This window comes from Mesocricetus auratus, unplaced genomic scaffold (assembly GCF_017639785.1).
Source record: "Mesocricetus auratus isolate SY011 unplaced genomic scaffold, BCM_Maur_2.0 Super-Scaffold_15014, whole genome shotgun sequence".
Taxonomy (NCBI): Eukaryota; Metazoa; Chordata; class Mammalia; order Rodentia; family Cricetidae; genus Mesocricetus; species Mesocricetus auratus.
The window spans coordinates 18632106-18656511 of record NW_024429186.1 but is presented as its reverse complement, the minus strand read 5'-3'; the positions used below and the strand labels follow the sequence as shown (position 1 = coordinate 18656511).

General features: G+C 44.1%; 1 protein-coding gene across 1 annotated transcript in view; it reads right to left on the bottom strand.

Moving 5' to 3' along the window:
- The window catches only part of Nrde2 (NRDE-2, necessary for RNA interference, domain containing), a 37589-nt gene extending 21102 nt beyond the window's left edge, over nt 1-16487 (bottom strand). The window contains exons 1-4 of the mRNA XM_005068411.4: nt 16351-16487; nt 9884-9992; nt 8652-8885; nt 2847-2990 (exon numbers count right to left, since the gene is read on the bottom strand). Coding sequence (XP_005068468.1) covers nt 2847-2990; nt 8652-8885; nt 9884-9992; nt 16351-16414 — 551 coding nt within the window. The 5' untranslated portion in view covers nt 16415-16487. The remainder of the gene's footprint in view (nt 1-2846; nt 2991-8651; nt 8886-9883; nt 9993-16350) is intronic.
- Nucleotides 16488-24406: the final 7919 nt, after the last annotated feature.

The window sequence follows — 24406 nt, the reverse complement described above, 5'->3', positions numbered from 1 at the left end:
GCCACCACCTGGCCAGCTCCACGACAGCCGGGTAAGCCTGGGCTCTCCCGGCGTCTTGCTTTCTCCACTGTCAACAGCTGCCTTCTCGGTCTGCCTTGCCCCTCCATCACTGCTCCGATACTATGAATCCCAATGCAGGGAAGGTATTTTCTCAAACACGCAAGTTCTCCTATGTCCTGCCAGGGTCTGAACACTGTGATAGCAAATCTTGAGTATTAATGTGGTTAGACTAAAAGACCTACTGTTATGATGTATAAAAGAAACTGTTTGGAAGCTGGGCAGTGGTGGTGTTTACCTATAATCCCAGCACTGGGTAGGCAGAGGCAGGCAGATCTCTGTGAGTTTGAGGCCAGCCTAGTCTACACAGTGAGTTCCTGGACAGCCAGAGCTGTTACACAGAAAATCCTTGTCTTGAAAAAAAAAAAAAAAAAAAAAAAAAAGAAAGAAAGAAAAGGTTTGTAGAAAGGAGGAATTACCATGAATTATATGCAGAGTAATTTATTAGCAGAGCAAGAAGTACATGGCCAAAGGCAGTTACCATTAGACCCTGAAGTGGGAGAGCAATTAGGAGATAATGAACATCACAGCTATAGACAGCCATGTTAGGGTCTCTAAGGGACAGACTCTTCAGTTCCATGGGACAAATTAATGGGGAAAGGGGACAGTGCTAGAGAGAGCTCAGAAGTTAAGGGCACTGGCTACTCTTCCTGAATTTGAGGACCTGAATTTGACTCCCAGCACCCACATGACAGCTCACAACCATCTGTAACTCCAGTCCCAGAGGATCTGACAGCTTCTTCTGGCCTCCATGGGCATTGCACACAGATGGTGCTCAGACACACATGGAGGCAAAACAGGCATACACAACTTGCAAGGGCATTTGCTATAGCAAAGTAAACAACAATGTGAAGGAAATAAAGCCCTACTATCTACAGATACCTGCTTCTGGATACAGTCACATGCACACATCTTTTTAATAGTTATCATGTAGCTCTGAACATTCCCCACTGCTTTTACACACCTCTAAACACATTTACTCCTAAAGAATGTTAATTTTTTTTTCTTTTATGGGTGCTGGGAAATGAACCTGGGTCCTCTGGAAGAACAGCCAGAACTCGTAACCACTGAGCCATCTTGCCAGTCCCTAATTACACAGGGCAGGTAGGAGGGGAGAATACAGGCCGCAGTGCACACATAGAGGTCTGCAGACAACTTATGGGAAGCAGTTCTCTCCTTGTACATGGGTCCTAGGCCGCTAACTCAGGTTGTCAGACTGATGGCAAGGACCTTCACCTGCTGAACCATCCACCAGCCCCAGGAATATAGTCTGTGTTGCCTTCAAACTATTCTACTGTATGGAGGGGGCATAATTGAACTATTTCCATATTGTTCAATATTAGAATGCATTTCATTCATCACTTGTTCAAGAATCTTGAGTTGAAGCCAGGCGGTGGTGGCACACCTTTAAATCCCAGTACTCGAGAAGAGGCAGGTGGGCCTCTGTGACTTTGAGGCCAGCCTGGTCTACAGAGCTAATTCCAGTACAGTTAGGATTGTTACACAGAGAAACCCTATCTTGAAAAACATAACAAAAAACCTTGAGTTGAGTAGAACTCACGATGTAACTAAAGAAACATTTACCCAATAAAGATGTGTTTCCTACAAGATCCTTTTCAAACCACCCACTGGCTCCCTTGACCCCGTAAGTAGAAAGTCACACACAAACTTAGGAATTTCAATGAATGACATTATAGGTACATTTAATTCAAATAAGTTCAGCTCAAATTAAATAGAATTGCTAGGTGGGGAGGGTGTAGAAAAAGTAAATACAGTCTTACATTTTGGAATGAAGGACACTGTGGTTGGGACTGTTTATATGGGGACAGCTCCTCAAGATGAGTGGAACAAGAGTACACGGGAGGTACAGTCACACACTGGAACCTGAAATTTACCCAGCCTGGGCTACACAGTGACTATGAAGCCAGCCTGGGCTATAGAAGGAGCTCAAAACAGGCATCAAACAAACAAAAAAGAAAACTGACCTCCAAGGTCTCAGAGCTTAAATACCATGTAATACCTTCAGTCTTCAAGACCTGAGAACTGGGAACAGGGGTCACGCCTTTGTTCTTTATGTCTCAAATCCTACAAAGTCCTAACTACCTACAGGGAGTCGCTAAACACTCCAATTTTGTTTCATTGCTGTTGCTGTTTTCAGGCAGGAGTCTCTCCAAGTTGCCTAGGCATCCCTCAGACCAGCAGTCATTCCTGAGCCTCACAATTAGCTGGGCACCACCGTGAACATGTTTTTCAAACACGTTTGACAGATTACAAGAAAGAGTTCTAATTCATTACTGAAGCAAATGCCACCCCCTACTTTTATGACTCTCTGCTGGTGTCTGCTAGAAATAATGTGACAAAAGCATTACCATCAAATGTCATTTGTTAAGTGGCATATGTGTGGGGCTGTATAAATAAAAATGCTCTTGCCACTTTTTCAAATGGCACACAGATCAGACCAAATAGTTCCTGGACACCCTACCAAAGTTAATTAGTATAAGGTATTTTTAGATTCATTCCTGAGCAAACATTTATTGAACACCCACTTAGCCAGGCACTATGCTATGTTCCAAGGATAAAATTAACCCAAATGACCTTCCAGCTAAAGCACTCATTTTAGAATATAGAAGAGGCGTGTGCCTTTACAACTCAACAATGGGCAAAACATAACAGAATCCATGAAAGACAGGCAGACAGTGCTGAGAGATCTAAGGAGGAAGATGTTACTTCTAATGGAAAATAGAAAAAGAGAGAGAGACCAACCACGCCAGGACTACAACAATGGTTACCTTGCAATATCCCCTCGGTAGAGAGATTTATACTCCCAGTTGGCAGGATCTGGCTTCTTGTCTGTCCTGAAGACTTCTGTCGGAGTCTGAATGTCTTCCAGCCAAATGGACTGGTGTCCAGCAGCAACAGCATTACTTCCTTGACTATCAGACAAAGAGAAAGGGAGAGGCACTTGAAAACTACTGAGGAAACATGTGGCATCCTCAGAAATCGCAGGCTAAACCTATCAAACCTTCATGACATCAAAGGCGCCCAGGTACACAGAACCATACAGGCAATGAAGGGAAGAGGACTTTCACTATAGGAAGGATTTGAAAATGATGCCAAACTTGCAGCCACAAAATGGAAGAGAAGCTATCTCAGTAAGCACCCTGAAGGACACAGGCATTCCTTTTTAATATTTCATTTCAGCCAGTACTGGCAGCACAGACCTAAACAATCCCAGCTGCTCAGTAGGCTGAGGCAAGAATCTAAGCTACAGGCCTACCTGGACAACTTCGTAAGATGCTGTCTTAAAACAAAAAACTACAAAAAGATTCAGCTTAGTGGTCCTACGCAGAAAGTAACAAGCAAACACATACAAATATTTAAATGCCTGCAACTATGGTCCTAGTTAATCTCTATCATTTGAAGAGACACCATGACCAGGACAACTAATGCAAGAGTTTATTGGGGGCTTTCTTACAGTTTCAGAAGGCTAGAGTCCATGACCATATGGCAGGAAGCATGGCATTGGGGCAGTAGCTGAGACTTCACACCTTAAGAAACCACCATGAAGCAGAGAAAGGTAACTGTGGGCATGGTGTGGGCTTCTGAAACTCAAAGCCCACCCCCAGTGACACGTGTCTTCCAACACAGTCACAGCTTCTAACCCTTCCTGAACAATTTCACCAGCTGGGGACCCAATACCTAAATATGAGCCTGTGGAGGGCATTCCCACTCAAGCTACCACAATGACAATTGCAAACGCATTTCCTAAACAAGGCTGTTTAGGACAAAATTATTCCTGCTCTAAGACATTTTAGAGCACTTGGCAAAGGACACAGCCACATGGCCAAGGTGAAAAGCCTTTACATTAAAGTGCACTGCCCTTACCCCACCTAACTTATTTAAAAGTCTTCTAACATTTCATTACAAGTGAGAACTTTAAAAAAAGAAATTATCATGTGGTGGTTTGAATAGGAATGGCCCCCACAGACACATGTGTTTGCATGCTTGGCACATAGGGAGTGGCACTATTAGGAGGTGTGGCCTTATTAGAGGAAGTGTGTCACTATGGAGGTAAGCTTTGAGGTCTCATATATGCTCAAGTCATGCCCAGCGTCTCAGTTCACTTCCTGTTGCCTGAAGATCAAGATGTAGAGCTCTCAGTTCCTTCTCCAGCAAATGTCTGCCTGCATGCCGCCAAGTCTGACCATGATTATAATGGACTAAACCTTTGAACTGTAAGCTAGCCCCAATGTTTTCCTTTGTAAAAGTTGCCGTGGTTGGGGGCTGGAGAGATGGCTCAGTGGTTAAGAGCACTGACTGCTCTTCCATAGGTCCTGAGTTCAACTCCCAGCAACCACATGGTGGCTCACAACCATCTGTAATGAAATATATGCAGGTAGAACACTATATACATAATAAACAAATCTTTAAAAAAAGTTGCAGTGGTTATGGTATCTCTAGACTAGAAACCCTAAGACATGCCATGACTCTGACTTGCTGCATCATACTGGCATAGCCTCAGATTCTTCATCTGGGCTCTGTGCACTGGGCCTCCTACAGAAAGAGCGGAATGGTGATAGCTCCCAGTAACAGAAGACCCTGACTTGTGTCTTGGAACTCATCTGTGGACTGCCAGGTGTTCAGCCCAGACACAAATGAATGAACCATCCTAGGAGTGAAGAGCAGAAAGAAAGATTATTCTGGCCTCTAACATGTTTTTTCCTCTGAAGAAATGAGTTCACAAGGCTACAGGCTTTGTTTTGCAGCTCTGCCCAGAGACAGTTAAAGATTCTGGAGACTTCTAGATCCTTCTTGGCAAGGAATATAAGCAAATGGTATTTCAATGACACAAAACAGCTCTTCCTTGTTGAATGGCAAGCCTCGGGTTAAAACACATAGTGAAGAAATTACAACTGCCTGCAGGACAGCTGAGGGTTTCTCTACAAAACCCTAAGGGGCAACAAAAGGAGGGCAAGCCTGTTGGAAATGAGTAAATGCACTCACATAGGAAGGACAGTCAACCCCAGAGGACACCCAGAGGGGGTAGCAGCCACCACAGGGGAGGAAATAAGCATTCATCTCTTCCTAGGAGTGCAGCTGGGAAGCCAGATATGGGGTGTGGTCTCCGCTGTGCACAAGGTGCTGCCTCCACATTGTGCTGAAGAACTCACCCCAGGAAACACACAAAGGTCAATTAGTGGCTGTCACCTCTGGGGAATCTGTCCCTCGATCACCTGAAGTGGAGTCCCACATGGTGTGCTACCCTCCGTGAACCCACTTTCCTGACATCATGGAAAGCCATTCACAACTCACTAATGTCTTAGTCCTTACTGTGTGGAAACAAACACTTCTTCCAGCTCAGCTTCCCCAGAACCAGACTAAAGAAGTTGGCAAGAAAACAAAAGATAAAGTAGAACAATCTTTTATCTTACTAAAATTATTCAATAAAATGACAAAAAAAAATCTATCTGGGAAATGGGTAGATAGCCCAGTGAGTAAAATGCTTGCTGTAAATGCATGAAAGTCCCCAGCACCCACATAAAACGCCGGGCTCAGATGTACACTCCTCTAACCCCAGTGCTGAGAGACAGGCAGGAGGGTCAGACGGTCTAGCTGGTCAGTGAGCTCCAGGTTCTGTGAGAGACTGGTCTCTAAGGACGAAGAGGACAGTGATAGAGGATACCCAACATCAACAATTCACAAACAACAACAACAGCAATGTTATCAGGATCTGAAGCTGGATGTGGTGTGCACATCTGTGAGATCTACACTTAGCAGATGGAAGCAAGCATTCAGGCTAGCCTGGGCTACATAAGAACAAGTCTCACAAAAAAAAACAAACAACAACAACAAAAAAAGCTACAACAAAGTGTTATAAAGACTTTCTTGGACATGGTCAATCAATGGCTGAAATTAACAACTTTTCAAGTTAACATGGGGGACTAGAGAGATGGCTCAGTGGTTAAGAGCACTGGCTGCTCTTGCAGAGAACCCAGGTTCAACTCCCAGCACCCACATGGCAGCTCTGTCTTTAATTCCAGTTCTAGGGAACCTGACAACCAAGGCCAAACACCAATACACATTTTTTAAAAAGTTCTCATGGTAGTTGTATGGTCTTAGGAAATCCAGTAAAATTGTTTCACTCCAGCTCTAGGAAGCAGAAAGAAATGAAAGTTTCCAGAATCTACAACACAATAGCCTGTTTTAAAGACATTAAAGTTTAAACTGTTAAAACTTAACAGGGTTGGATAGATGGCTCAGTGGTTAAGAGCACCCACTGCTCTTACAGAGTTCAGATCCCAGCACCCATATGGCAGCTCACCGCCATCTATAACTCAAGTTCCAAGGGATTAATGCCCTCTTTTGACTTCCTCAGGTGCCAGGCATGCACGTGGTGCAAATACACAAATGCAGGCAAACACACACATAAAATTCAGAGAAAGAAATCTTGAGAACCAGGTTATGATAAGTACTAGTAAACAAGCAAATCATCCAGCAACAAGGAGATGGGCAGTGCCTGAAGAACAACATCTAAGACTGACCTCTGACCTCCACACACACACGTACACACATGTACTCATGCAGGCATACATAAAAAGTAAGAGATACGGGACTGGGGAGAAGATGCAGAGGTTAGGAGCACTGACTGCTCTTTCAGAGGTCCTGAGTTAAATTCCCAGCAACCACATGGTGGCTCACAACCATGTGTAATCAGATCTGGTGCCCTCTTCTGGCGTGCAGACATACATGGAGGCAAGATGTTGTGTACATAATAAACAATTTTTTTATTTTACTTATTTTTATTTCATGAATATTAGTGATTTGCCTGCCCATGTGAAGGTGTCAGATCCCCTGGAACTGGAGTTACAGACAGTTGTGAGCTTCCATGTGGGTGCTGGAACTGAACCCAGGACCTCTGGAAGAGCAGTCAGTGCTTTTAACCACTGAGCCATCTCTCCAGCCCCATAAATAAGTTTAAAAAAAAAAAAAGTAAAGACACTACACTCAACCATTCGTACAGCAAAAATGCCCAGTACCAGGCCCTATGTCAAGGGATGACGAAAAGAAATACTGCTCAGCAAGGCAGCCATGATCCCTGCCCTCTAAGCAGTGCATTCCCAACCGTTTTGCTAGATGCAAGCATGGGTGGGAGAAACAGCCCCTAAACTACACTGTTAGGTGAGTCAGCTCTCCTGAGCCCTTGGTCACTGACACTGCCTGGAATCCTGGAAGCCTGCAGTGTTGGCCTCTGATGGAAACAGGGCCAGGTTCCAGGTTCTCAATCACAGAGTTCTAACATCAGCAGGGATCCCAAGTACGTGATAGAGGCAAACAATCCCCAAAGAGACACACACACACACAAAAATAAATCAATGGCACTACGTTCTTACTGTGTTCCACTGAGGAAATAAATTATAATCTCTCTTCTAAAATACATAAGAAAAAAAGTTAAGTGAGTAGTAATTCAGGTATTTAATACTGACAATCGACAAGATCTAGAACCTCCCAAGAGACAAGCTTCCTGACAAAACTATATGGAATCATCTAGATGATCTGAGTAGCCTCTAGGAATACCTGGGAGCCATTTTCTTGACCAGGTTCTCTGAGGTGGGAAGACTCACCTGAAAACTTAACTGCACTATGTCATGCTTGAGCCCTGAACCAAAGGCAAAGGAGCAAGGGAAATGAGCAGCCCCAGGCATCTCCCTCTCCCTCCTGAGGCAAGCTGGCCCACGGCCTTAGCTCCTGCAGCTGTGCCTTCCCTGCCGCCATGGGCGACACTCTCAACTGTATGTACTGTTTAAAATGTTTTTGTTCTCTTGCTCTTTTAGGATTTTCTGAGGGGCCCACCATCCAGCTCCCAAAAAAAATCACACACAAAGACTTGTTCTTAATTATGAGTGCCCTGCCTTAGCTTGGCTTGTTTCTAGCCAGCTTTTCTTAGCTTAGATTAACCCATCTGCCTTTTCCCTCTGGGCTTTTCCAGTTCTTACTCCTGTCATCTTACTCCTACTCATGGCTGGCCCCTGGCATTCTCCTCTCCTCATTCTCTCGTTCCTCCTCTTTGCTCATTTCTCTTTCTATTAATACTCTCTGCATGCCAGCCCTGCCTATCCTTGCTCCTGCCTCGCTATTGGCCGTTCAGCTCTTTATCAGACCATCAGGTGTTTTAGACAAGCAAAGAATCACAGCTTCACCAAGTTAAACAAATGCAGCATAAACAAAAGTCACACACCTTTAAATATTCTGCCACACAACTGTGAGTCCCTGCGTGTACACAGGAATGACGGAGCACGCTGAGGCAAGGGAAGGAGAACTTTGGTTCCTCTCTGAGTGTGGAACCTGCACTCCACAGTGCACCAACCACATGCCAACTAGTGGCACAGAATCAAGCCAGGTGTGGTGGCACATGCCAACAATCCTACCGCTTGAGAGTTGGAGGCAGTCGGGTGTGGTGTGGAGTTCCAGGCTGGTCCCTCCTCCACAGGCCTCTCTTCTGATGAACTGCTTACAGAGCCATTAAATGTCCAACTATGGCAGCAATCAAGAACCACTGCACTTAAAACACCACGGTAGCTGAAAGCAGCACTCACCTGGGTTTCTCAGATTCCTTCTGACTGTCCTTGAGGCTTCTGGAAGACCTGCCCTTCCCAGAATCTGTGTCTGACTCAGACCCGCCACTGCTCGACTGCTCGTGTCTCCTCTTAGTTTTCTTGCGGTGCTGATGTTTCCTTTTCTTCTTTTTCTCTTTCTTCTTTCTTCTGCTTATCTGTGTGAGTGTCTGGCTAGTATCACTCTCATCTGAGAGCTCTGACTTCAGAGGACTCCTGTTGGAAAAATCAACTTCGGGATTATTGTCAAAGGAGAAGCAGGGGGAAATCACACACAGATAAATAGTGTACAGAGAAGCATGAGTGCTGACACACGCTCACTACTAGCCCATACACGACACGATACCTTCCTGGATTAAACTCACCTTAGAGACATTAGGATTGGACCCAAAGTCAGAACAGGTGAGGACACTCTCCTAACACTCTCTAACCCTGTGCTTTCCTGAGTACACAGCTCTAACCTACCAGTCACTCTGGCAAACTGTGTGCCAACATTACTAGAGGACAGTTATTAGCCCAGTGGACATCCTAGAGGACAAACGCTTTAACAGTTATTAGCCCAGTGGACATCCTAGAGGACAAATGCTTTAACTGTAGTTTTGGTCCTTCTTGTAAAGGTGACAAAGCTCTTCTTCCTCAGAACAGTACTCATTACAAATGCCCTCCTGGTCATGGCCTCTACCATTTCCAGAGGCTTCCATGGATGTGGAGTGTGAAGTGTGAGGTTTTCACCATGTTAATGAGGCCATCTAGTCTATATTTGTGAACATACATTTCTCAGTCCAATGGTCTACAAAACCTTCCTTTACAGCCAGGGAAGATGTATGTCATCTAGCTCCCCAATGAGCTTAGAACATTTTAGCCTCTGTTATCTTATATCGGCTATTTTTATCTAAGTGTTGAAAATGAAACTAAAGAAATATCCAAATTAACAATATTCTAAAGGTCACTAATGAGGTCAGTGAAGTTACTGGAGAGTTACAATGATGCAATTTCCCTCATGGCCTAATTATAGGTACTAACTGTGTCATGTACTTTTGTCACTGCTATACAAAAGGGTGGGGAAGCAGAATCCACAGGAGTTAGGTGAGGGAAGACGGTCAGTCACCTAGTCACTGAGCAGAAGGACAAACTCTATTCATTTCTTTCATCTCAGGGTTTTCTAGAGAGCATCACTGAGTACACAAGACTAACTCCCCCAATCAAACAAGTACCTTGTCAGTGGTGACCCTCCAGAAGCAAGGGCTGTGACCTCTTCAGCTTGTTGGCTCAGAGCCGTTAGACTTCCAACACAAAAGCTTGGGTTGCTCAGCCAGTCTAATTCTGCACATGCAAGAGAGAGAAAAGATGGATGTCATTAGTGCCATAGGCCTTCTAGATCAGGGAACCACCCATCCTACCAGCTACCATCTGAATTTACAGTCAGTCATTATCAGCCAGTATCTTGGGCAGTCCACAGAAACCAAGGGGAATCCATTTTTATTTCACAGGGCATGGTGCCTTAGCACAAAATATTTAAGATTGAAACCTCTTACAATATTGGGCTGTGTCTTAAACAAAAGCCACATACCCAATGTGGCCTAAAAGGTAACAAGATTTCATGTGTTCTATCCCGTCTCATATCTGAACATGTCAATGCAACTGGTCTCTTCACACCACGTGGGTCCCAGGGATCAAACTCAGGTTGTCAGGCTTGGCAGCAAGCACCTTCACCTGCTGTCCATCTCAACAGCCCTCAAAGTCCATTTAGAAACTCCTAGAAGTTAGAAAGTCAGTCATCCACGGCAGTACCTGTAACCCCACCACATGGGAGGCAGAGACAAGGACCATGAGATCAAGTCCAGCCTGAGCTACACCGGGTGTAGTCCAGCTCTGCAACATGGCAAGATCCAAAAAGAAAAAGTCCACACACGCTTACCGGCAGGAGAGAAAGTGGACCACCCAAGAAACACTCCATGTTCTATACTAGTGTAGTCAAGAGCAAACATTTTCTTACAACAATAACCTTTGGAAATAAAAATATAAGAGCCAAGGTGTGATGGTACATGCCTTTAATCCCAGCACTCATGAGATAGAGGCAGCCAAACCTCTGAGAGTTCAAGGCCAACCTGGTCTACAGAGCAAGTTCCAGGACAGCCAGGGCTACACAGAGAAACCCTGTCTCAAAAAACTACCAAACAGCAACAACAACAACAAAAGCCAAACTTTAATACTTAAATTTATAAACAATAATGATTACTTCTGACTAGTGTGATTAAATGTTTAAAGTCTTTGGCTTATCTATACTTTCTAACTTCTTTTTTAATAATTTATTTATTTTTACTTTATGTGCATTGGTGTATTGCATGCATGTGTATGAGATGTCAAAACCTCTGGAACTGGAGTTACAGATACCTGTGAGTTGCCATGTGGGTGCTAGGAATTGAACCTGGGTCCTCTAGAAGAGCCACCATTGCTCTTAACTACTGAGCCATCTCTCCAGCTCCCCACTCCCTTTTAAATAATCTTTACTGCATTATTCATTTAGTGTGTGAGGTCAGTTTGCGTGTTAGTTCTTTCCATCATGCAGGGCTGGGAGACTGAACTCTTGGTGATAAACGCCTTCACCAGCCTAGCCATCTCTCTGTCCTCTGACTTCGTAACAATGAACTGTTTCTACATCTCTTCATTTACAACTCTACAGGGAGGGTCTTTTCTAACTTTCTAAGTCTTGACTGTGAACTGGAAGGAAAAAAGACATGGGATGGCACGTGGAGCAGTCCCCAGAGAGGTCTGTGTCATGTTCTGTTCCTTCAAATGCAGAGAATGCAAAAGGCCTGCACATGCAAGGGAGGAAGGCAGCTGAGACTGAAGGGTTACTGAGACAGAACTGGTGTAGCATAAAATTCATCCCTTTAGCAAGTACACCAGTTTTGAGTATACTTTACGAGTGTGCAGCCACCTCTGCAACTGGACACTTTCATCATCCTGTGACAAACAGCCCTGGCTTCAAGTCACTGCTCCTCACCAATGCCCCTGGCCTTCCCCCTCAGCTTTGTATCATCACTTACCTACTTTCTGCCTCAACGGAGCTGCCTGCTTAGTACAGTTCATACACTCTGTGGTGTTTTGTAACTGGCTTTTCCCACTTTCTGGCTTGCAAGGTTCATTCAAGCTATAGTCATGTAGCATTACATTGTTCTTTTTTACTGACAAATATATGGAATTTGGCGATGCACCTCACTCAATGTGTCTATTCATCAGCCAGCAGACACTTAAGTTATTTCTCTTCTGTGGCTATTACAGCTATGTGTCTAAGAACTTCCATGTACAAGTTCTCCATGAATGCTTTCATTTCTCCTGGGTGGATATTCAGACAATTGCTGGGTCATATCATAAACCCTGTTAGCATTCCGAGAAACTGCCAGACTACGTATGTTACCAAGTAGTTGCATCATCCAAGTCCCATCAAGAGCACACGAGGATTCCATTTCTATGCATCTAAGCAACACTTCTGGTTGTTTTTCCAACCATCACCATCCTAGCAGGTGGAACATTATTCCATTGTGACTCTGTTTCCATTTCCCTTATGACAATAAGGTCAACATCTTTTTACTTGCATATTAGCCATTCATGGGTCATCTCTGAAGAAATAGCTATTCAAATCCCTGACCCATTTTTAAATAGGGTCCTCTTATTATTGAGTTCCACAAGTTCTTTATATATTCTGGCATCTAGTCCCGCATAGTAACTGCATGTTAACGAAAAGACAGCATACAAGCTCCCTGAAGATGGGTGCTTTGCATAATGCACTGTTGTATTTCCAGCAGCTGGGGCAATGCTTGGCATACAGCGGGTGTTCGACCAATATTTGTAGCAAAGCAGGGAATGAGGACAGGAAGAGAAAAGGAATAGTAAAAAGCACAGGGGAAAAAAAGAGAAACTAATGGAAGTGCCCACAGTAGGCCAACACCAGGACAAGCATGTGTGGCCTTTACATCTTTCAACTCCCATAGCCAGCTCTACGGAAGTGCTACACCAGTACTTTACAGATGTGGAAATTGGGCTCGAAGGGAGTAAGTCATTTGTAAGGTCCTATCTAGTAAATGCTAACCAACTGCTCACGCAATCTTTCTCCTCCTGTTTCCATGTTCCTTCTGAGACTGGTTCCTTTCCCTTGGGCCTCATTCCTGGCAAGAGCTAAACAAAAATAGTCCTTGTTGCTCACTGAGATCAGAGTATTTCCACAGCAATCAAATTCCATCATAAACAAAGGAAAAGAGGGGAAAGATGGAGCAAACAGTATGCAGGGAGAGATGTCCTCGGAGCATCCTGTGGATCTTCACACCACCAACACTGAACAGTGACGGCGAGTGAAGAGACGTAAAGAAACGCAAGCCCCAGCACAAAGCAAAGCACAGGACTCTCCAAAGGCCTTCAGAGAGCACCCGCCAGGCAGGCTTCCTCAGGACAAGGCGGAGGGTCTGTCACATGCAACCACTGAGAAGTCCTTTCTAACCAACTGCAACTCTTGGGGTTATGAGTTTAGATCACCAGAGACCCTACGTGTGACTGTCATCTCAAAAGGCAAAAGGTATTTTCCTCTGACAGGCTGTGTATTCTTAACTGAATACACGAGGGAAATGTTAGAGATGACAATACCGAAGGCATTGAGGAGATGCTTCCATCACTCTGTCCAGATTTTGAACTTTAACCAAGGAAATCGTGAAACAGAATCTCTCAGAGAAGTTTAACACCCAGAACAAAAACAGCAGGGACGGCCTGAGTGAGAGTTCAGAGGGCCGGGCACCTTGGACAACTGTGGCCTACAGAAGCTGAGTCACATGGCCAAGGGCACATGTTAAGCCCGGATGTACCGTTATTCCTCTAGGGCTCTCCACCACACCACGGAACTACTCTGTACTTAACTAAACTCTCCTGCCACATACGTAAGACTGCATGGCAATTTACAAACTGTGACTTCGTTATCTCTTGTCATCTCCCTAAACATTCTAAGCCAACTCAAATCCTTCAATCACAGCTCAGAAGACAGAAGCAGATGGATCTCTGTGATTTTGAGGTCCATTTTTTTTAAAAAACTGGTCAATAAAAAAATAATAAAATAAAAAAGCAAGACTGGAGAAATGGCTCAATGGTTAAGAGCACCAGCTGCTCTCCCAGAGAATCCCAGTTTGACTCCCAGCACCCATATGGCAACTCACAACCGTCTGCAACTCCAATCCCAGGGAATCTGACAGCCTCCTATAGCCTCTGAGGGCAGTATGCATGCAAGTGATGCAGACATACATGCAGGCAAAACACCTACATACACATATTATATATGCCCATATACTTGAGTACATAGACACATATGTCCATACATACATATTCTTCCAGCCAGACACAGCAAGTGGTTTGCAAGTCTTCCATCCTCATTCCCAGCTCTGAGCGCCTCCTCCTGCCCATCTCTTACAAACAATAAGCAGCCTTAAGGTAGGAGCCATGACCACTCACTCAAATACTCCTAACTCCTAATATAGTGCTGTAGACTCAATAAATATCTGCTGGATAAATAAAACTCATTCAGAACATGAAGTCTATCTTCATCTCCATATCCAACAGATCTAACCTCTTCCAAAAGTCCACTCAAGGTATAACGTGTAGCCAGCATATAATCCTCTGTTCTTCACAGTAACTGTGTATTTAGTCAATGCATTATTGAGGACCCGCTACATACTCAGGCACCATTCCAGGTACTGGGGAGACAGTGATGGCAACAGCAGACGCTTTCCTAGGTGCTGACCTATCCTATGAAGCAGCCCAGGAACTGCAAAGATGATGTTTAAGTCACAAGAACCCCCCCAACACTGTAATCACAAATAAATAAATACAGTTCATAATGCAAATTCTAGAGTCAGAAGAACCTATGCTTTTTGAGTCTCTTTTGTTCATTCAATAAGATTAAAATTTGGATGCTAGTCTGGGTCCCACAGTGAGACCCTGTCACAGGAAAATACAAAACATCATCACCACAAAGTCATCAGATAAAATGTGAGGGAGGGGCTGGAGAGATGGCTCAGTGGTTAAGAACACTGGCTGCTCTTCAGAGGACACAGGTCTGATTTCCAGCACCCCCATGGAGACTCAGAAACCATCTGTAACTTCAGTCCCAGGGGATCTGATGCCCTCGTCTGGCCTCCGAGAGCACTGGGCACAAACATGGTGCACAGATATACATGCAGACAGATTTAAAAAAATTAAAGTCCAATTGATGGGCAACTTCCCAAGAGATAAGGGTTGGAAACGTATGAATTCACTGGCCAATATTAATATCACTGAAACCAAGTGGTTTCCTATCATATGTGCAGCACTCCAAACGTACTGTCTTCAACAACAACAAAAAATTACATTGTTTACAGGAAACAAGGGGATGAATGAGAATGTCACATGGAGATTTGTTGGGAAACAGCCTCAGGACAAATAACCAGTTCCCTCAACAAATAAATCACCCGAGAAAATGTGAGAGCAGGAGAAACTTTTATAATGAAAGAAAACTAAGGGGCACACGAGGAAAATACAATGTGCCTGGGCATGGTGGCACTTGCTTTTAATCCCAACATTAGGGAGGCAGATCTCTGTGAGGTCCAGGCCAGGCAGGGTTACATAGTGAGGCCCTGTCTAGAAAAGAAAAACACAACGAGAATTCTGTCTTCTTTTGGATCCTGACAAGCAAAACCAATTGTAAAAGGTTGAGACACCTTGAGTTAATTTTCTTGTTGCTTTTGTTTTTGTTTTGTTTTGTTTTTTGAGACAGGCTCTCTCTATGTATCCCTGGCTGGCCTGGAACTCTCTATGTAAAATAAGCAAGCCTAGAACTCAAAAAGATCCACCAGCCTCTGCCTCCCAAATGCTGAGATTACAAGTGTGTGCCACCTAGCCCAGCCCTTCAAACTGGATCTTACGCTTTCAGTATTAAATGTATTTTATGAGCTTATCCACCAGCTAACTTCATTTTGAATGGTAGCTGTGATTACATGTATCTAAGTAAGCCTCGTGCTTCTCTTCCATGGGTTTTTGAAAGCCCTTGAATGCTCTCATCTGTCCAGATCCTACCTTCCTGAAAACCATTCCAAAGTTAACTCCTCCAGCACCTTGGAACGTTCCACTTTATAATGTAGTTAACTGTGGCTCACCTACGGCATTATTGCACTCTACCTTATTACAATGTTTGTTTTTGGTTTCGTTCAAGCAGCATTATCCGTCCACACATTTACTGGACATTCCAGGCACATTTATTGGACACTTCTATATTTTGGACCCGTGCTGACAACGAACGGTCTCTGACTTTCTTGGGGGTTACGGTTTAGTAAAGAAAAACCAGTGTTTGAAGTGGGTTTCTCTGTGTAATGGAGTTGTGTCATTGCAGCTTCTAGGCGAATGAGGTCCAAAGACACGGTACCGTTAGCCCGAGACCCAACACCTCACCCTAGTCTTCGTTTGCCCTGACCTGACTTGACCACCTGAGTGCCTGAAAGAGCCTTCAGACCCACACTTCACGCAAGACCCAGAAGGCTTTGCAGCGCCGCGGAGAACTCTGGGATACAAGTGGATAAACAAATCCGAGTCAAAGGCCAAGACCCGGGCCCGGAAAACTGCCATTAATATCAGCGATTGTCTCTTTCGACTCTTTCTGGGTGCTTACCTTTCCTGGATGCTCCACCGCCGGAGGCTTCACTTAAGCCCGCAAAGGCCGGGAACAGCGCCATGTTCACAGGCCGCACCGCCACTCCCTCCACAGAAATGGCGCCGTCTGGAGAGTTCTGGTTGGAGGACTCTGTCTCGCGATGCACTCTGGGAAATGTAGTTCTTCCTGCACTCCGCTGGGACTTAACCCCTGGGCAAGGCGGGGCGGAAACCTGCTGGATGGAGAGCCGGGGAGAGGAAAGGGTGAGGCGGGGAAGGGCAGTTTTCCTGGTAGTCAATGCTCTAAGTCTTCCGTGAAAGCTGCAAAAGCAGGAAACGAAAGAGGAAGTTCAGATAAGAAAAAAAAATTGGAAACTGGAATTCCAACTCATTCCCTAAACACATACTGACACTTGTAAACTAGGTCAGAGTAATGAAGTTCTGGAAGCTTTAGTTTCCTCATCTGCAAGCTTGCCCATGAAAAGCACTTAAGAAAAGTTAGCTTTAAACTGTGTGTACTGGCACACACCTTTAATCCCAGCTCTCAGGATGCAGAGGCCGGTGGATCTCTATAAATTCTGAGGCCAGCCTGGTCTATATATTGAGTTCCAAGACAGACAGAGTTACATGAGAACCTGCCTCAGAGGGGGCGGGAGGTGGAGGAGTTAGCTTTTCTGTGAGATGCAATATGCTCCATGGCAAAATGTGAGCGATCCAAATTTAACTTGCTGTTTTAAATACCCTAAGAATTCTGGGGCTGGGCAGTGGTGGTGCATACTTTTAATCTTGGGAAGCAAGCAAATCTCTCTGTGAGTTTGAGGCCATCCTGGTCTAAATAAGTCAGTTCCAGGATAACCTGGGCTGTTACACAGAGAAACTCTGTCTAGAAAAAAACAAAACCAAAAAGTATTACTAATAAATAAATAAATGCTCTAGGAATACAGAATAATTCATGGTCCCAATAAAGGCCTTTTTGTAATAAACATATGTACTTGCCTATTTATACATCTTTATTTATATTCCACTTATGTGTATAGTTATATATTTATGAAGTATTTTTGACATTTCCCTTTTTAAAAAGAACTGGTTGGAAGGGAAGAGGTCCAGGAGATTGCACAAATGATAAAATTACTTGCCAAGCAAGCATGGCTACTTGAGTTGCAACCAGACTGCACAAAGTTGTCTTCTGACCTCCAAGTATGCAGGGTTGCATCAGCATGCCCCACAATAGCAATAAAGTAAAAAAAAAAATGGCTAGGTGGTGAGATTCACATCTCTGGATTTAAAATTTTTTAGGATGAATATCTTTCAAAACAACATCCTTTGTAATATTTAGACTGTATGTGTCCAAGATGAACATCCTTCAAGGTTTCCTAAAAGTACTTGGGAGAGGAGGGCAGTAGAATCCCCTCCTATAGTTACATATCTGCAGCTATGAATCTCAAGTCCTGACAAATCTCAGGCAATAAATTATCTTATTGGTTAGGACAGTGTCTGCCTTCACTTCAGGGAACTGGGATGGTAACAGTCTTTTCCCAACACTTAATCTCTTTCTGCTCAGAAAAATAAGAATTAAATGCAAAAGGCTTCAGAATTTTTTTAAAACCCATGAAAATGTATTGGTAATAGGAAATCATGGTAGAGTTGGTATTTGTGTATTTACAAACATGTAAGAGACCTCATAAGCACGTCTTCATAAGAATGACTTAAAGTATGTAATCATCTAGATCCCTGGAGTTTGTTTTCTGGGACGTGTGTGTGTGTGTGTGTGTGTGTGTGTGTGTGTGTGTGTGTGTGTGTGTGTGTGTGTGTTCATGCATATGTGCAAGACCGTGTCATGGTTCATGTGTGGCAGTTAAAGGACAATTTGTGGAAGCAGTCTCTCCTACCTTTTTTCAGGTTGGAGGGATCAAACTCAGATCATTAGGCTTGCTTGGCAAATCTAAAAATCACTGAGACATCTTACCAGTCCTGACTTGCAGTTTTGTCTTTGGTTTTGGTTTTTAGATAAATCTCACTATGTAGCACAGGCTCAAACTCTGCAGCCTCTTGCCTCTTTCTCAATTGAAACGTTCTGTAAAAGTAACTGTAACGGCTGGAGAGGGTGTTCAATGGGTAAGTGCACGTGTTGCCCTTACAGAGGGTCTGGGCTGGTTCCTATCACCCACATGGTGGTTCACAACCATTGTAGCTCCAGTTCCAGAGTATCCATCTCTCTTTTCTGTTTCCCCCAGGCACTAGGCACCAACATGGTGACATACTTACGTACAGTCAAAGCACTCATACACATTAAATAAATGCTTTAAAATGTATAGAAAGGAATAAACTGCTGATAAAAACAGCACTGTGAATCTCAAAATCAGAATGCTAGACACCAAAAGTACTTATTGTAAGATTCTATTTATGCAAAATCGGGAGGTGGTGGCACATGCCTTTAATTCCAGCACTCAGGAGACAGAGGCAGGCAGATCTCTTTGAGTTCAAGGCCAGCCTGGTCTACAAAGCTACACAGAGAAACCAGGTCTTAAAAAACGGGGAAAAAATTAAAGAAAATACTTACATTAATATATAATGACAGAATGGAGCTCAGTAGGGTATTCTACACAGGCATGGGAAATCCTTGGGGAGTCATAGACATGTTCTGTTTCTTGATTTGGTGATACTTTCATAAGTGTTTTGTTAAAAACATTTTGAAACAATGAGCCAGGTCTGGTGCCTGATGCCTATAATCCCAACACTCAGGAGGCAGAGACGAGAACTGTTGTGAGTTCAAGTCCAGCCTTGCTCAAAACAAACAAAAAGAATTAATGAGGGCAGGGTGTGTGCTCAGTAGTGGTGTGTTTGCCTAGCAAGCGAGCGCTCACGGGTTCCATCCCTCTTGCTGAGAAAGAAAACAGGAGTGGTTTTAAATTTGTTTCAAAGTAACACGAAATAATAAATAGCCCCCATGACTGATTTGGGGGTTCAAACTCCAAGATAAATATCAGAAAAGCAAAGCAGCTGGCCACTAGCTTCTTACCTTTACCTCAGGCGGAATGGGCTGATCCTGTCTCTATGAGCTCTCACCAAGCCTCAGACTGTAACCTCTCTTCAGCATGGACGGAGAATGAATGCCTCCTACTGAATACTGAAGGCCCTGCTTCTATCTTTTATACCCCTCTAGTGCTGGGATTACAGGCGTGTGATCTGGTACTCTTTTAGACTGATTGAATCTCATATATTCCTGGGTGGTCTTGAATTCAGAGAGATCCGTCTACCTCTTAATCCTGAGTCCTAGGATTAAAGGTGTGTACCACCACCTCCTCTTAGTTTCTGACTGCTGGGATTAAAGGTGTGTGCCTGACTTCTATGGGTTGTGGCTGACTTTACTTTCTGAATCCTCAGGCAAGCTTTAAAAGAATCATAAATAATACATCATCACAGATAGACTGGTGACCATTGTTTCATGTGTATGAGTGTTTTGCCTGCGTATGGATGTGCACTATGTACTTCCTCACAATTGTCAGCCACAGTATAGGTTCTGGGAACCTAACCTGGGTTCTCTGTAAGAACAGCAAATACCTGCCGGGCGTTGGTGGCGCACGCCTTTAATCCCAGCACTCGGGAGGCAGAGGCAGGCGGATCTCTGTCCAGCCTGGTCTACCGAGCTAGTTCCAGGACAGCCTCCAAAGCCACAGAGAAACCCTGTCTGGAAAAAAAAAAAAAAGGACAGCAAATACCCAAGGTGGTGGTACAAGCCAGTAGTTCTAGCACTCAGGAGGCAGAGGCAGAAGGATGTCTGATGGAGGAAGTCCTTCTGTGTATATGCTTGTCTTATTGGTTGATAAGTAAAGCCCTGTTGGTCAATAGGGAAGCGAGATAGGTGGGGCTAGGAGTCAAGGAGGATTCTGGGAAATGTAGCCAAGAGTGGAGAGTCGTCTTGTAATCACCGGAAGAGAGGACACAGCAGGATGGCATCCTTGGAAAGATAAGTCCTTATAGAAATATATATATTAGTAGTCATGGGTTAATACTTAAGACAGAACTAGCCAATGAGAAGCCCTGGAAATTGACCAACAGTATTGTAACTAATAGAGTCTCTGTATGTTATTTGGAGTTGACATGGCTCTGGGACCAGGCTAGTGGGAAGAATCTTGTTACAGATGTCTGAGTTTGAAGTAATCCTGGTCTATAGTGTGAGTTCCAGGACAGCCAGGACTACACAGAGAAACCCTGTCTCAAAAAAAAATTTAAGGCAAGTTTTAAATATTTTTAAACTTTTTTTTATGTACATTGGTGTTTTGCTCACATATATGTATAAAGATGTAAAATACCCTGGAACTTCAGTTACAGACAGTTGTGAGCTGTCATGTGGGTGCTGGGAATTGAACTCAGATCCTCTGGAAGAACAGTCAGTGCTCTAAACTGTTGAGCCATCTCTCCAGCCCCTAAATCTTCTTTTCTGCATACAAAACTACCACAAAGGGTGTGAGAACAAACCACTTGTGGTTACTCCGGTTTCCATCAGTAAACTCTGGGTATTTCCAGGGCATGAGACAGGGATTTCTCAACATAACCCAGAAATGGTTTTGGGTCACCACTTGGCTTTGTGGGTAGTGTGGCTACAGGCAGAGGGTGCACTGCTCAGCCACTTCTTAAGCGTCTCTGTGGTTTGAGGCAGGGAAAGAAAACTCACGATCACCTGGCACGCTTCTACTCTGGTGTCTGTCTCATTCTCTGGCCTCTTCTCGATTGCTTGTGTCTGCCTGCTCAGCTCTGAACGTCTCTGAAGCTCAGAGAAGGTAGATAAAGGGGAAGGGGAAAGTGTGGGGGTGAATAAGAAGTTTCAGTTCACTGCAGAGGGGGGTGAATGGCAGATGGACAGGCTGGAATTTAGTGAAGGAGACAGCCACAGTGGCCACGAGGAACTGGAGACAGGCAAGCAAGCATATGATGAAAAGTCATCAGAAGTAGCCTTTGGGGCCAGTGAGATGGCTCAGTGGGTAAGGGTGCTTGCCACCAAGACTGCTAACCTGTCTTCAATCCCTGGAACCTATGTGGTGAAAGAAGAGAAACAAAGCCCACACGTTGCCCTCTGACCTACACACACACTCTATGACACACACAAGCACAGACATATGCTCACAATTGATTAAATAATTAATCAATTAGTTAATAAGAAAAATTGCAAAGCCCCCTCTTTTTTAAGTAATAAGAGAACAGGATATGAACAGGAGAGTTACTAAGAGACAGAAACAAAATATGGAGCTACTGAGTGCTTGTTTGTTGGCAAAACAATGACTACATAGTTCCTATTTTCTTTAGGAAGGAAATCTTATTATCAAGAAGCCCATGTCAGTACAATATTGCCTCATTATCCCAACCTGTCACCAGTGATGTCATGGTAAGTATGTGACCCCATGAAGCCAAGTCTTCAGTTGATAGGTGTCAGCCTGCTCTAACTCAAGTCAGGCCAAATAAAGGTCTTTCCCTGTTATTTTCTTTATTCTCATTATTTTTTTATTATTTTTTGCTTTCAGAGACAGGGTCTCACTCCATAACCAAGGCTGGCCTTCAGCTTAATACACTCCTGCCTCGGCTTGGTATTCGATATCTATCATGCCTAACCTTTCCCAGGGATTTCAGAACCAGAACTTAACCAAACAACAAGCTAGTCACTCATTGTGCATTCAGACGCAGAGAAACGTCAGCCAAGCAGAGCCAGATGTGAGCTGGAGTCCCAGAGGTTTGGAAGAGCTGCTTCTGGTTGTCCCTGAACCCATCCTCACTTCTGTGCTTCTGCCAGAGGAAAAGCAAATACCTTTATTTTCCCCGCTTTGATAATCAAATTCAAGTTCCTTTGCTGTCACTGGAACCCAAGGGTCTTAGATAATTGACAATGAATGGGCGAATTTCCACACTCAGAGTCATGATCCCCTAACCTGGACCTGTTTCCAGTTAGCTTTCGGGATGAGAGACTTCTGAACTGGTCTACCCAGAGTAGGTCAAAGTCAAACTCCCTTTCATCACTCTGGAGGAGGAGGAATCCACACTAACTCAGGGAAACTGGAGAAACGGGTCCATCAACCCACTCAATCTTCAGGAATTTTCTGTTAGTCCCTATGAAGTAAACCAACATGTGCCCTTGGGAAACCAGGGTTAACAGCAAGGAAATAAATGAATATCCAGATCTGCTTCACAACATGTGGGAGTGGGGATGGGGAGGAGGATGGGGGGTGAGGATAGAGGTGGGGGAGGTGGGGATGGAGGGTGGGGATAGGAGTGGGCAAGTGGGATGGGGGTGAGGATGGTGGTGAGGATGAGGGTGTAGGTTCAGGTGTTGGGGGTTTGCAGTGGAGGGTCTTAGGTTGAAAAGTTATTTTTTGGTTTTATTTAGATTTATTTTATTTTGCACAGACGTGTCTGTGTCTGCTCGTTCGTATGTGTACCACATATGTGCAGTTGCCCATCAAATCTCTCTGATCAAGATGCTAGGAACTAAACCCGGGTCCTCTATATAATCAGCGAGCGCTCTAACCACTGAGCATTCTTTCCATCACAGAGAAGGTTTCGGTGACCAGACATAGTCCCAAGGACCATTCTTTGGTTAAACCAGTCTGTGCCTAATTTATAATCCACATAGTCTACAATCTGTCTCAAACACAATAGGTTTTGAGAAACCCCCCAGAAATACACAGAAGAACCCAACCCGGGTCCTCTGGAAGAGCAGCAAGTGTTCTCAGCTGCTGAGTCATGTACCCAGCCCCAGGTAGATTGCTCTTAAACTAGCAATCTTCCCCAAATGATGGATAGTTTGGTTTGGGCCTAGGATGCTGACTTGAACCCAGGCCTGCTCGCACGTTAAGGATATACTCTACCACTGAGCTAACCCCACAGCTCCATGCTTGTTTCTTAATAATAAAAGAGATCAATGAAACAACATTCACCATTCAAGGTAATTTTTATTTTCATTTTATTTATTTATTTATTGGTGTTTTTGAGAGAGGGTTTCTCTGTATTGTTTTGGAACTCGATCTGTAGACCAGGCTGGCCTCAGACTCACAGAGATCCACTTGCCTCTGCCTTCAGAGTGCTGGGATTAAAGGTGTGCGCCAGCAACGCCCGGCTCAAGATAATTTTTAAATGAGCAAATAATTAAATTCTCACATTCAGACTGCCTCTCTTTGACCAGGAAAGTAACATTTTAAAACTTTTTATTTGCTGGACTGTGGCAACGCACGACTTTAATCCCAGCACTTCAGGGGCAGAGGCAGGTGGGTCTCTGAGTTCAAGGCCAGCCTGGTCTACAGAGCAAGTTTCAGTGTAGCTAGAGCTGGACTTTTTATTTATTTTTATGTATATGGGTATTTTGTCTCCATGTATGTCTATGCACCATGTGTGTCTGATACCACAGAGACCAGAAGAGAAGGACATCAGATTCCCCGGGATTAATGTTACAGATGATGTGAGCCACCATGTAGGTACTGGGAATTTAACCTGGGTCCTCTGTAAGAGCAGCCAGTGCTCTTAACTATTGAGTTGTCTCCCCAGTCCTAGGAAAGTGACATTTTAAGAAGTGAGTTGGTTCCACCAGGCTCCATTTAAAATCCCCTTCATCTTGCTGGCTTTTTCCCTCTGGCAATTCTTGCTGGTGCTTATCTGTCAAGTGTAGCAGTGGGAATTGATAATCTCCTCCCTCCCCCTTCTTCCCATCTGCATTTCTCTTGTCCTTACCTTCCCTCATTACCAAAAAGAGCAGAAGAATGCATTTTATTCCTGAAAAAAAAATCTAAATTAAATTGGTTTCCCCCTTTTACCTACTTATTCGGGAATAAGCAAAGGAATTAGTCTTTCCTGGCATTTTAAGCATGATTCAGCTGCAGGAGAGCTGAATTCTTCTACAAGTTTTCTAAAATACGAAGTGGTCCCGATGGGCACTCAATCTTAAGGAGTAATTTGTCCACCCATATTCAAGGAGAACATTTGTAATGATGAAATGATGGACAGCTGCTTCCCAAGTGCACAAAATGATAAAAACGGGCAACCAAGGACTCTACGGTGACACTTCCTCAAAGACAAACGCAACTTCATTCAAT